Source organism: Mus pahari, chromosome 1 (genome assembly GCF_900095145.1).
Source record: "Mus pahari chromosome 1, PAHARI_EIJ_v1.1, whole genome shotgun sequence".
In the NCBI taxonomy this organism is placed as follows: Eukaryota; Metazoa; Chordata; class Mammalia; order Rodentia; family Muridae; genus Mus; species Mus pahari.
In genome coordinates, this window is record NC_034590.1 from 161,553,070 (window position 1) to 161,567,624 (window position 14,555).

The window sequence follows — 14,555 nt, forward strand, 5'->3', positions numbered from 1 at the left end:
AGACCTGAACTGCTGTATCTGCTATGCTGTATTACATTTTTAGAAGAGACAGAAGTAATAATGATCTTTGAAGAACTAAACAGAGCAACATGAAGAAGGCAGACATTAACCAAGCTAAGTGTCAACATTGTCACCCAACTATGGCAACGTTCATTGCAAATCATCTGTGTATACAATTGGGCAGGCAAGGATAAAGAGGAGACTCCTGAATTGGGATAACAGTTCAGGCATATAGGAAACAGGTTGTAGGAGATCTAGGATTAAAAGCTTTATTGATCCCTAGCATCGTGGAGGTCATAGGTACACTAGACATAGGGTTGCACCTTGGGACGTCCTTAGTCAGGCATACCTAGCTTTAAATTTCATCACTATTATCTACCAATGTATATCAAGCTGAAGTGAAAAAATATCTACGAGACTTGGCATTTCTACTTACCTTTCTATTTGTTGCTCATCTGAAATGAGTATAAAAATATCCACACAAAAGGACTGTCTTTTATGGATGCCTTTCCATTACCCTCTCCTCTTTCCTTGGTAAAAGCTGTAAGGCAATTCTGCCTTATGGCCATTCCTTGCTCTCTGGTGATGTTGTTTGCTAAAGTTGATTCTACCCCCAGGTATAACTAGGGGCATGTTACCTAATCAGGCCCATAAGATTAAATTCCGGGAGTTTGGTTGGACTGAGCTTTTTATTAGGAGACATAAGCTGTCCAGAGGGTACTCTGAAGACAGAGACTGCAGTGTGTGGAGGGGAAGATGGGGCTGACAGAGAGAGAACATGATCTGATCCATTTAATAAGCCTGTTGATCTCAAGGAACATACAGTTAGATCCTCTGTTGTTTCAGATCCATGAATAAACATCTGTTGTTTTTTTACTTATGCAGGCTGAAATTTTTATTTTATCTTGACAGTCTTGATCAATTTATACAATTAATGCAAATACTTAATAAGCCCCAAACGCAGTCAACGTACAACAAATCAGATTTGTTGTTTATTGTCTAAGACTGGCAAAGGATGCCAATCACACTTATTACACTGAACTATGGGAAGCAATGAGACTATTGATGTAATTTAACACACACGATGTACAGTTTCTCTATCTCCTTCTACTGTTGGCTCTGAGGAGTAAAGTCAAGTTTTCAGGTTCGAATGGTAACTGCTTTAACCTATTGATCCATCTCATGAACCTAAAAGCTAATTTTTAACAATTCCAAATTGTCATGTTAGTTTATCATAGAAAGTTGACAATCACTTTTGAGCTGGCCCTGTTACAGGCAAATCATGTATATAAACAAATGTTACAAAGTAAGTTCAAACAAATTTTCAGTTAAGTGGAATATTCTTAAGATTATTTTTTTTTAATTTAGCAAATTGTTTCATCTTTTGTAATAAAAATCTATTCTCAGTTGTTTAAATCCCAAAATTTGACTCACGCACCAAACCAAATTTTTCAACCTTTTAAAAAGCATCGGACTATGGACAGAAATGCATTTTCAAGGCATTTGGGTGCAATGCCTCCAACTCTATGATGTTCTTCCATGTTCAATGCATGAACTCAGCTCTTCCTAAATTATTAGACTAAAATTGAAGAATATACAATTTTACCAATGTTTGATCTTCTCTTTTGTGGAATAAAGATGAAATATATATATATATATATATATTACTTTGAGGTTGATTGTTAGTACCACAAGCAAGATCATAAAGCCAGATGAATTTAAATTTCAATTTGATTTGATGTCCAATTTGATGTCATTTGATTGAATCTAGTTCAGTTCCCAGGGAAAGTAACTGACCTTCATTTATAGTAAATATTTCACCTTCTATGTCTATAATCATAGACAGGCCATGTTTTGATCTCTGAAAACAGAGAACATTTAGGGCAGCTGATGGAATTACTAAACTATTAGACTGGAAGCCTAAAGATGACAGTGTCCATTCTGTGCCCAAAAGTGGAGAAGGCCATTCTAAGACTAAAACCAACACCTGTGAGATGTAGACAACACATACAAAGTCAGCCAATTGTGTATGATTCTGCTACTGCTAGTCAGTGGGCTCTGCACATAATTCTCAGGGATGTACACAGGACTTTACTTCCCATAATCCCTTTCTTAGTGGATGGTAATGCTTGTACTCAGGGTGTCCCTAAGGCTCATCAACTGTCTCCCTACAATGACATGGATTTCTCACATAGGAAAGGGCATATTTATGACTGTCCTCAGTTAAAGAAGAAGAAAGGCTAATCCATTGACAGCAACATTGTGCTTAGGACATGTTTTATGTGAAGTCTTAAATCACTTCTAGAAGGAATATAAAATTTCATCTTGGGATGAATGTGGCTATTTATAGTAGTTACGACAGTATTGATAGCAATCACTAGTTAAGGTGAGAATAAGATGTTGCATCCCCTAATTATTTTCAATTGGCATTGATTGCTTCCAGGGGCCGTGTAACTATTGCCTCTCACAAATAATTCTCAAGTGAGCTTGAGGATGGGGAAAACCTATGATTTTATCTTCATGTTCCGCACCCCTGTGGAAACTGCTGTGTTATTACCCATGGTCATTTAATGACTCAATTTACCACTGGAGAAAACCCTCCGAGAACTAGTCACACCCTCCTCCTAGGCTGGTGCAGCAGTGATTAAAGAGCATTTCTTTTTAATTAAAGCTGGATGAAAACTCCTGAACAGTTTCATGGTTTCTATGTAATTTGAAGCATCTAGTTTCCAGGAGTGAATATAATAACACACATTGCTTTGATTGGCAGATTTCTTGCTGGACTCAGGAAGTGCCACACACAAGCCATGTAGCTACAGAGCAAGAGATTTCTACAGTAGCTGTGGTGCTGTGCATCTCACAGGATGCTGGGCCCTCTCTGGAAATGGCAAGTAAGCTGAATTCATGGGAGCCAAATGCCAAACATATTTGGAAAGATACAAAGACAGACACTACAGCCAAGAGACCTTTGAACTGTGACTACTCGTCTGTCTAAGGCATTAGATTTCCAGCCACAGGGTGAGCAGCAGAGGCAATAGCATCCATGCATGGAGTAGAAATGGACTTTGGAGATACCCACCACTGAAATAATGCCTTTTTTACTTTCCACCTAGGTGGCCTTGGTCTAATTACTTACCCATTCTTTGTCTTAGACTTCTCCTGTTAACGATGCTAATAAGTAGCTTCCCTCAGAAAACTATTGTAAGAATTAAAGAGCTTTAACTTTAATAGCACTTCCACACTGCTAATGCTTGATTGGGAAAGATGTGCTCTCATGTTCACAATAGAGAAAAAAAAAACAATTCAATTCTACTGATTTTGCATAGTAGACAGATAAACAAGCATTCACAAACAATAGTGTGCAGTGTTTTTGAAAGGTGATGATTTTGTGAGCATTTGTAGATGTAGAAATCTCCTTCTAAAATGAAACCCTTCTTCAAAGTATTAATAAGAAATGATGAGTTATCGTGAGTGACAGGGGAATGAGGGCTGTTTTGCTTACAATAATGCCACATGAAAATAAGAGCTCATGTAAGTTGGAAAATATGGTACACTAAGCATCGGTTACCTGGACAAACATAGCTGCAGCTTTCCACCCACCCTTGTCTAGCCTTTTTAGTAATGTTTTTCCTTATTTCTATTGTTAAGGAACAAACTGAAACAAAACAAAAACACTCCTGTCTGGTCTCCTGAATTCTACTCTCTACAGGCTAGTGCTACAGTCCATGTGCATAAACCTGCAGCCCATGGGAAACATGATTTATGGAAAGATTGGTCCTGTATAGCTGTTCCATTGGCAAATATCACTATCATTTCCATGATAAACTGGGAGGATTACACTTTTTAAAAATATGTATATGAGTTTTTTTCTATATACATAAAGTACACACACACACACACACACACATCACCACCACCACCACCAACAACAACAATAATAACAATAACAGCAACAACATCAACAACAATAACAACAAAAACAAACTAACAAAAACAGGACAAAAAGTAGTGGATGAGGGAGTTGACTTTTCTTTTTTAAAAAAAGGACTTTATATTTTTAGATAAAATAGATAAAAAATGAAGGTAGCTCATGAACATGGGAGAAAATGAAATATAATCCGAGTGATATAACTCAGACCCAAAAGGGAATATATGGCACGTACTTACTAATAAGTAGATATTAGCTAAAAATGTATAGAATACCCAAGATACAATCCACAGAACTCAAGAAGGTTAACAGACTGAAGGGGCCAAGTGAGGTTGCCTCAGTCCCATTTGGGAGGGAAAAGAAAGCAATCACAGGGGTGGTGGGGAGGGGGGAGGGAGGGATCTAGATGGGAGAAGGGAAAGGGAGGGGAAGGGGGGAACATGATCAGGAATGAAGGGGACAGGACTGAAGCCCTGAGGGTCCACAGAAAGAATGGAAACAGGCAACCTCAGGAGATAAGGGGACCCTCTTAAGGTACTGGAGACCTGGAACATGAGAGACTCTCAGTACTCAAATGGAGAGACCATGGATGAAGTGCTCTACAGTGGAGAGGGGGAACTTGTAGAATCCACCTCCAGTGGATGGGCAGGCATCAAGTGGAGGAATGGGGTTGTCATTCCACAGACAAAAGCCCTGTCCCAGAATTGTTTCTGTCTAAAGGAACTGCTGGGACAAAAAAAAATGCATTAGAGCCTGAGAGAAAAGAGGTCTAGTGACAGTCCCAAATTGGGATCCAGCTCAAGGGAAGGCCCCAGGGCCTGACATGGTAACTGATGCTGCGCTGTTTTTAGCAAGGAGCCTAGCATGGCTGTCCTCCGAGAGACTCAACAAGCAGCTGAAAGAGTCAGATGCAGGCACTCGAATCCAACCAATGAATGGAAGCCAGGGACCCCTGTGGTTGAATTGGGTATAAGCCAGAAGAAGCTGAGGAGGAGGGCAGCCCCATGGGAAGACCAGCAGTCTCAACTGACCTGGACCTCTGAGATTGCTCAGACTCTGAGCCACCAACCAGGCAGCACACATCAGCTGATATGAGGCCTCCTGATGCATGTACAGCAGAGGACTGCTGGGTCTGGACTCAGTCAGAGAAGATGCACCCAACCCATCAAGAGACTTGAGACCCCAGGGAGTGGGGACATCTGTTGGAGTGTGGGTGGGGAGCTGGGGTCATCTTCATGGAGATAGAGGTAGGGAGGGGGGATAGGAATGGGATGGGGAACAGTTGGGGGTGGACCTGGAGGGGTATGAAGACTTGACTGAAAAAAAAAAGGATAAAAAAGTAAAAAAATAAATAAATAAAAAAGTAATTTTTAAAAGGGCTGGGGAGAGGTCTTTTCAGATGAGAGGAGTTGCTTTCCCCAGAAGACATGGTAGGGTTCCCAGCACCCACATGGTGGCTAACAACCATCTGTAACTCTAATTCCAAGGGAATTTAATGACCTCTTCTGGCCTCTGGAACCACTGCATGCACATGATACAAAACACAGGCAAAACACCACCTGTACACACACAATAAAAATAAATAAATCTTTAAACATGCTGACCCTAGTGGAGACTGAGGAGGACACAGAGCTGGGTCCCCAGGCCTGAGAGAGGTCAACTTCGTTTTGGAAAGGGTATTCCCAACATGGCCAGCAACAGGTGAAGCAGAAAGAGGCTTGAAGGCAAGCAATCAGTCAGTCACGGGTGGCTCATTATAATAGGGGAACAAGGGCTGCTAATTGGGGCTGGAGCTATCTTCCATGATAGAAGAGTAAATGACAGGCAAGGAGGAAGACATGAATTCAAATACCTAGAACTTATGTAAAAAGGCAAGGGTGTCTGCAGCCTCAACAGTGTGTGTGTGTGTGTGTGTGTGTGTGTGTGTGTGTGTGGTGTGTGTGTGTGTGTGTGTGTGTGTGTGTGCGCGAGCGCGTGCGCGTGTGCATCAGGGCAGAAGTCAGAAATAGGAGGATTTGTGGGGCTTGCTGGCTGCCAGCCTAGCTCCAGGTAAACTGAGACATAAGGCAGAGTGGTAGAGCAGACATGCTACATGATGTCCCAATATACACTCACACACACACACACACACACACACACACACACACACACACACACACGGGCACACACGGGCACACACCACAGAAACAAAACAAAAGGAAAGAAGAAGAAAAATAACTGGTCTCTCTCCACATAGACATTTCTAGATCTCTTCACCTTGTCCTTGTCCTCTTCCTCCTCCTTCCTCCTCCTTCCTCCTCCTTCCTCCTCCTTCCTCCTCCCCTGCTTCCTCTGAGAAGATTCTACTTGTAGCTCCTCTAGCATGAGACTTAGAATGATCAGCTTCCTTAGTGTTACAGGTACAGACACATATCACCATACAAAGTTTACGCAAGGCTGAGGACTGAACCCAGGGCATTGTGTATGCTAAGCAAGCAGTCTAACGGAGCCAAATCCCCAGCCTCTATATGAGCTTTGGAAAACATCCCTAGGGCTGAGCCTTGGTATTAGATAGCTAATTAGGGGACTCAAGTCTGGGGACGACTCATTCTCCCTCACTACCAAGTGACACTAAGTGGACTCAGCAGGTTACATTTATATATGCACTTATATAACAATTAAAGTGAAAAGCCATAATGGAATGAATTTAAAGGAGAGTGGGAGGTCATAGGAGGAGTTTGAGGGACAAAAGGGTGGGCATGTAAATACTCTATGCATATATGAAATGTTTTTTAAACAGAGAAAGGAAATTTCTCTAATAAAGCTCTCTGGCTTTCAAAAAATGTCAGGGACTTTAATGAAGTATTTGAAATTATGAAGTGTAAGTGCTGGGTGTGGTACGACCCATATATAATTCCAGTGCCTGGAAGGTAGAGGCAGGAGAATCATGAGTTCAAAGCCCATCACTTATACATAAGGATTGTGAGGCCATTCTGGCTTTCAGGAGACCTTACCTAACCAAATGAACAAAGACACAAATACACACACACACACACACACACACACACACACACACACAAAGCGACAGTTAACAGTGCTCCTCTTTGAGGTAAGTATAGAAGCAGCGAAGGAAGCAGAGAAGCAGTGGCTAGCTAGAATCAGTCAGCAGGCTGTCCCTCCATCGTGCTGTTCCCATGTGATTTCAGAAGGGACATCAAGATAATAAAGAGATACTTTTGCAGCCCTTGTTGTAGAGCTCATTGACTCCTGAGTGCCACTGTCCTTGTGACTCTGGATTGTTTAAATAAAGAGTACCTAAAGTCTCCTGTGAGCTAGTTTCTTTAACTCTACTAGAGAAGCAAAAGCCTGGATGAACTGAGGTTCGCTTTTCTGGGTGAGGATACACATTCTAACACTTTCACTAAATAAAATATCAAAATCATACTAGAATGTTCAAAACCCTGTTCTTACATTTCTTGGATTTGGGGTTGGAAACACAAAAGCCAAAATTTTGTCAGTTGGCTGATTTTCAAATTGAGTTGCCTATGGTCATGGAGGGGCTACCTATTACAGAATTAGGAGCATGGTGAAAAAGACCAAGACTATGATTTTCTTGGCTTTATTTCTGTTCTATACTCTTCTTCATCCTCCTTCCTCTCTATTAGTTCTTTTCCAAATGCATAATGCTTTATAACATATGGTATACTATTTATGTTCAATAGATATTATTATTTATCTCTCTATGAATTCTTATAGTAAGCTTATTTGTAACTATTTAAAATATGAGTATATGTGCATAATTGCAGCACACTATAAAAAAAAAGTATAGGATAGTGTCTGTCATAACACTCATGCAAATGTAAACACACCTCTGTCATCTACATCTTTACTGTTAGGTTAAGGGCTGTATGTCTTTGTTCCTCCCAACATAAAGACTAAAAGTCTAAACTGAAGTGATTGCATTTGGAGTTCAGCCTTTGGAAGATGACTCAGTTTATAAAGTGGTTATGAGAGTGAGGTTACCCCGGATTAATTTGTGTCCTTGTGACAATGAGAAGAGAGACCAGGGCCCTTCTTTTTTCCACACAGATACAGCCATGGTTAGGTCAAGAGGAGAGCCCACACTGGGAAGTAAATCTGATGGTACTTTCACCTTGATCTTCCCAGTCTTCAGGATCTCACATAGCCACATTGGCTGTTTATACCGTGCATCCATAGCATCTTGTCACAACAGCCTGAGCAGAGTATGACCCTGTGCCTACATGTGTTTGACAACTCACAGAATACAGCTGGCATGCTAAGGGAGAGAATAGGGGCACTGGCTGTATGAAATAAGGTAAGAAGAAGGCCTAGAAGACCAGACATACAAGATCTGCTGATAAACTAATTAAGATCTCCTTCTTTATACTGGAAAAACCTTTATATATATATATATATATATATATATATATATATATATATATATATATATAATATTTTATAGTTAAGGATATGTATAATATATCCTTAACTAATAAAAGGTACAGTGCCATAAAACAATATCTGTATCCACGGTACCTGTAAACATACCAAAGCAATACTTACAAAGAACCTGAAGTTCATTAATATTAATGATATTAATGATATATTAGGGGTTTATGGAAAATCAGTGATAACAGTTTTTAAGAGTATCTGAAAGTGTTGTTTGAGGGCCCCAACCTCTGCTAGGGAAGGTGATGATATCTTAGGCCAAAACATGGAGTCAGACTTACCAGTAGAACCTATTTGGTACCACTGATTCCTGAATAAGCTGCCATCTTCTGCCAAACTCAGCAGAGCTGTATAACTGGAGAGAGAGAGAGGGAGAGAGAGAAGACAAGTCAGAATCAGGGCCCTTGTTCTTGTTCTTTGATTCATCAGGAGCAGCACCGGGCATTTCCAGGCAAGGGCATCACACCTCTGTTTTACATGTCAATCCTACAAGTCAGATATTAACTTCTCACTTTAAAAGTTAAAGAGACTGGCACTCTGGACTGAGGTGCTGCAAATCACGTGTTCAGTAAATAGGGAAATGAACTGGGAGGCATAGAGCACACTGCCTGGTGGCAATGTCTTTTGTTCTCCTTGACAGTGTAGACACTATGTAACGTGTAGCATATAAGGTAAAATCAGTATAGTTTATGAAGAACCCACAATGACACCTGATCCAGATGGAAACTGTGAGATGCTTGAAGTGAACCAAGATGAAGAAATGAAGAGGCTACTTCTAGAGTTCTGGAAAAACAAATGGTGTCTAAAGAGATAACAGGACTCTAACTGGCAAAACCACATTGCTTCTAAAGGGGTGAGCAAGGAATCAAAGCTGTGAGACAGGTGGAGACAACAAACAAACAAATATGGCTCATCTCAGTAGGCGGGGATGAACACATCATGGGAAACCAAATATCGAGTCAAGGAGAACATATTCAATCCTAGAGGCGATGAGATAATGCTGGTTTTTATTTGTTTTCTTTTTTCCTTTTATTGAAAACAGATTCTTTTCTCATAGAATATATGTTGGCTATAATTTCCAATCTCTCTATTCCTCCTTATTCCTCCCTTCACCTCCCCTCGCAATGGGATTCACTCCCTTTCTGTCTCTCAATAGAAGAGAAGAGGCTAGGAGTTGGAGAGATGGCTCAGCAGTTGAACAACTGACTCCTCTTCCAGAGGTCCTAAGTTCAATTCCCAGCCACCACATGGTGGTTCACAACTATCTGTAATGGGGTCTGATGTCCTCTTCTGGTGTACATGAAGACAGGCCAATCATGTACATCTTAAAAAAAAAAAGAAATGAAATGAAAAAAGAAGAGGCTCCTTAGAGATAACAGCCAAATGACAAAATAAAATAAAATAAAATAAAATAAAGCAAAAACTATATGAATGTTGGATCTGGTAGCCCAACAGGAAGAAAGAGGTCCCAAGAATCCCTTTGCCTGCTGCTTTAGACTCTATGAGCTCATGTACATCTTGCTTAGATGATTCAGAAGGCCTTGTTCTCCTGGTGTCCTCCATCCCTCTTGGCTCTTAAACTCTTTCCGCCTTCTTGTCAGTGGGGTGCACTGAGCTCTGAGGGGGGGATTTGGTGGAGATGTCCCAATTGGACTATTTCTCTCTGTGTAATATCTGGCTGTTAGTGTTTGCAGCTGCTCAGTCTGCTGTCAGAATTAACCGCTCTGATGATGACTGAATAAGGCACTGATCTACGAGTATAGCAGAATAGCATTAGGAGTCTTCTTTTAGGGGGGACCTAAGTCCAACTCTTAGTCTACACTAAGTCTCTGGGCTATCTACTCTCTGGTTGTGGGTTGCCCAAGAAGTGTCCAGTATGAGTTCCTTTTTGTGGAGTGTGCCTTAAGTCAAATTTAACATTGCTTGACTCGCACAAATTCCACTAATCTAAGTAAGAGCAAACAAAGGAAACTCAGTTTATAAAACCCTAGTCTGTATAGACCAAGCTCTTAGAATAATCCAAACATTATCCATACATTATTTCATTTACCAGTCGTTACCTTGTTCCTGTGATGTGTAAAGTCCTTGAGGCCACTTTATAGATGGCCACACCGGTGGTAACATTCCATATGGCCACATTCTCCAAGGGCAACTGTGCTGTGAATTACTGTCCGTGAGATAAGGGTTAACTCTCTACCTTCTGATCCCCAAAAAAGTCTTTTATTTATTTCTCTTCTGACTTCTTCATTTTCACTTCTCAATCCTGTTCTAGGAATTTCCATGTCATGTAGGGACCCTGTGTACCAAATTATTCTCTTATGGAAGTTTGAAGAGCCTTTTTTTTCCCCCTCTAAGTTCTAGGTGTCCAGAGTAGACAACTACTGATTTAGAAAACATCATATGGCACATCTATTTCTTGCCCTGTGCCTGGTGTATAATACACCTGACCATCAACATCTTTTCTCTGCATTTGCCATCTCTCACACTGAGTGCGTGGTGAGTCACTGTGCTGAGAAGAGGCATCACCTGCCTCCTGTTCTCTTTTCAGCAACATGAACTGTACAACCAAAAAAAAAAGGTCAAATGAATCACAAGGTGACTCATCAAAGCTGTTGATGCACCAAGCCTGCCCAAAGAACAACTTACCTCAATTGAGTATTTACTGCTCCTTGAAGGAACCCATTATGACACTGTTCAGTTGGCCAAAACACATCCTGCAATCCAGAGGCTGAGATGGCTGAATGTTAAAGCAAGCCACTCATTGGCTCCAGTGTATAGTATTTGATCCTCCAACGAAGAAGAGTGTGGCATTTTGTTTCAAAGTAGTGTTTTATAACTCTACTTTTACCCCCCCCTTTTTTTTGCTGAAGTTAGAATGTTGAGTGCCCCTAATAAGGCCATGTGTAAAATGCAGGGTTTCTCTGTGACACTGGTGGGAGGTAATGGAACCTTTGAATGGAGAAGCAATGTAGGAAGACCATTAGTCACTGGTGACATATCCTAAATGTCACCATGAGACCAGAGTACCCTCTTCAATCGCTTTTGCACTCTTGGGCCTTAAAGGAGCTTTGCTCAGCCCTACTCTCCTCCCATGACATGCTGACTCACTGCTGACTAAAATTTATGAGTCAAATAGTCTCTTCTCTTAATACATTTATTAACTCGTGTATTTTATTATGGTGGTAATCCATGTTTTCTGCCATGCTAGGAAGAAAACAGGATTCCTGGGTGCATGGGTGCACTATGTGCTTTACACACACACACACACACACACACACACTATTCTGTGTAGGAGTATGCAAATGCTGGTTCATGTAAGGAGTTATGAGCATGTGTGTACCATGGTGCATACATGTAGGTCAGAAAGAAACCTTTAATATCAGTCCTTCACCAACACTCTTATTCTGCCAAATGTTGCTTCAGAACTTCTGTCCTTGGTGCTGATCTTCCTCTGTTGCTTACCTCCAATGACTCCTTCTCTGTCAACCTTCCCCTGCATACCTAGTTTCCCCCTGACCTTATTCTACAAAGGCTGTGGTCCAATAGTGCAGTCCTTCCAACTACTGATCACATGCATATATCTAGTTGCTATAATAGTCTCCATAAATGCTTGCTGACAATGAAAAATGGAATTCTTATGCACCTAAAGACCACCTTGAAAAAAAGTGGGTCAGGAACAGGTATTGGAAGGGACAAGAGAGAGGTATAGAGGGTCAGGGAATTGAATAGAGATATGCAGCAGTGAGAGGATAGGGAACTGGGGGTATCCACTGGAAAGTCCCAGATTCCAGGGAAGCAGGAGACTCCCAGGGCCCAATGGCAATGACATTAGCTGAAATACTCAACAAAGGGGAGATATATCCTGTAGAGACCACCTCCAGTAGATAAGCATGTCCACCCAGTTGAGGGATGGGGACACCCCCACCCATCTCAAAATTTTTAACCCAGAAATGTTCCTGTCCAAAGGAATAACAGAGACAAAAAAAGGCAACAAAGACAAGAAAAGGGCCAGAGGTGCCCCACCTAGGGATTCACTTGATCTGTAGACACCCAACCCCCACACTATTGCTGATGCCAAGAAGCTCTTGCTGACAGGAGCCTGGTATGACTGTTCCTTGAGAGGTACTACCAGCACCTGACCAGTACAGATACAGATACAGATACAGCCAAACATCAGACTGATCCCAGGGACCCCAATGGAAGAGTTAGGGGAAGGACTGAAAGAGCTGAAGGGCTTACAACTCCATAAGAAGAAGAATATCAACTAATTGGAACACCAAGACCTCCCAGGGATTAAACAACCAACCAAAGAGTATACATGGAGGAATCCAGGGCTCCAGATACATATGTAGCAGAGGATGGCTTTATCTGACATCAATGGGAGGTGAGGCCCTTGATCCTGTGGAGGCTTGATGCTCCAGCATAAGGAGATACTAGAGCAGTGAGGCAGGAGAAGGTGAGTAGGGAGGAGGAGCACCCTCACAGAGGCAAAGAGGAGGGAGGAGGTTCCACATCCACTCCTGTGAAGTCTGTGTGACAAGCCCAAAAGCTTGGATGCAGTCCTGAGGCAAAAAGTTCCACAGAAGCTTAGTATCCTGGAGTCTTGGCACCCCGTAGCATAAATGCTCCAAACTTGTCCTTACATCAGTCAGTGAATGGATCTGTGTGTGCTTTCCTTCAATATTGTTTTATTATAGGTGCCTCCAAGGAATGATTTGACAAATTCCCAAGTTACATTGAACTTTGTTTCCTGGCCTTCACCAATGTCCTAAGCAGTCCTTGAGCTGACCCTGGGCATGGAATTTAGTAAGAATATTACTTATTCAGACAAAAAGCCTCCAATGTTGAGAGATAGTGAAAGAAATCACACATTAAAATTTACTGGAAAAGAGCTAGAACTCTCAGGCTAGTTCTACAAAGTAAACATAGAATAACAGCAGAGTCACTCCCATGTGCAGGAATTTACAGTGGCCTAGGAAGAAGGAAGGTTGTGGTCTAAGAAGGAACTAAAGTAAATACTTAGAACAACAGCCAAGTCACTCCCATACAATAGACTAGAATTAGAACTATGGCAAGGGAGTAAAGCCCTTGCCTCTGTCTTCTAAGAATAAACTGACCTTAGGTGGGGCTGCTTTTGATCCCAGTTGTAAACCCTGAATTTGATCCCAGTTATAAACACTGCCTGGTTCCTGTCAGCTTTTGTGTATGCATCTCTCTGTTTTGTGTAAAGAGTCATTTTGCATTGGGTAACCTCAATGTACCTTGGATGACCCTAATGTGTCACCTAACTTCCTTGTTTTCTTCTGTAATATAAGTCTGATGCTTGCTGTGAGAAATTACATTCATATCAACACTCCCTTGTGTTCGTATCTGTTTGTCACCCCACCGACTCCTTGCCCAGTGGGACCCTGATTCTCCTGTGGGTTGAGGGGCTGACTGAGTCCAGTCTGTGGCAGGGAGGGAGAGGGGACAGGGGAGTGTCTGTGAAGGGGTACCCAGAAAGGGGGATATCATTTGAAATGTAAATGAATAAAATTATAAAAAAAAGAAAAAAGAAAATGCCAAAAAAACCACCTCGAAATTTCTAAAAGTATTCTCCAACTTTTTAAAGAGTCAGAAATGTTTTCAAACGTCACCAAACCTACATTTCTATATCCATAATCACCTAGGACATAGTAGAAGATCAGGAAAAATGTATTATTTTTTTACAATAAAGTCCCCTTATCATGAATATGTATAATATAAACATCTCAGGTTTCAATAGATAGTGGAAATTTGTATAGGAGAATCTACTTTATTTACACCTCATGCCCAGTATCTTCAAAGAAAATTGTCTCTATCATATAGATACACTTGAAAGTTCTACGGATTTCCATGTGGGTCCTTGAAAGTTTAACCCAGAGAAATCTATCTTACATACTTTGAATACAACTTCAAACATTTTCTCCCTAGGAAGGTAATTGTTCATCCTGGTGTTATAGCAAGAAAGGAAGAAAACAGCAACTCCCAGACATTCATGTTAATTTGTTAATTAAACCCACAAAGTCTGACAGCAAAGTTCTTAGCAAAGAAGGGAGCAGACCAGTGTCAAAGCATCCTGAGCACTGACTCAGGCTCAGCTGCCAGGGCCAGGGCTTTTCCAGAAGGAGAAGAAGGAGAAGGGGAGGGGAGGGGAGGG

At 41.3% G+C, this 14,555-nt stretch overlaps 1 protein-coding gene across 5 annotated transcripts in view; it reads right to left on the reverse strand.

Annotated features, from left to right (window-relative positions):
* Sorcs1 (sortilin related VPS10 domain containing receptor 1) overlaps positions 1-14,555 on the reverse strand; it is a 501,662-nt gene that overhangs the window by 160,158 nt on the left and 326,949 nt on the right. For all 5 annotated transcript variants that reach the window (XM_021205280.2, XM_021205273.2, XM_029537410.1 and 2 more), the window contains exon 5: positions 8,659-8,732. In XM_021205280.2, coding sequence (XP_021060939.1) covers positions 8,659-8,732 — 74 coding nt within the window. The remainder of the gene's footprint in view (positions 1-8,658; positions 8,733-14,555) is intronic.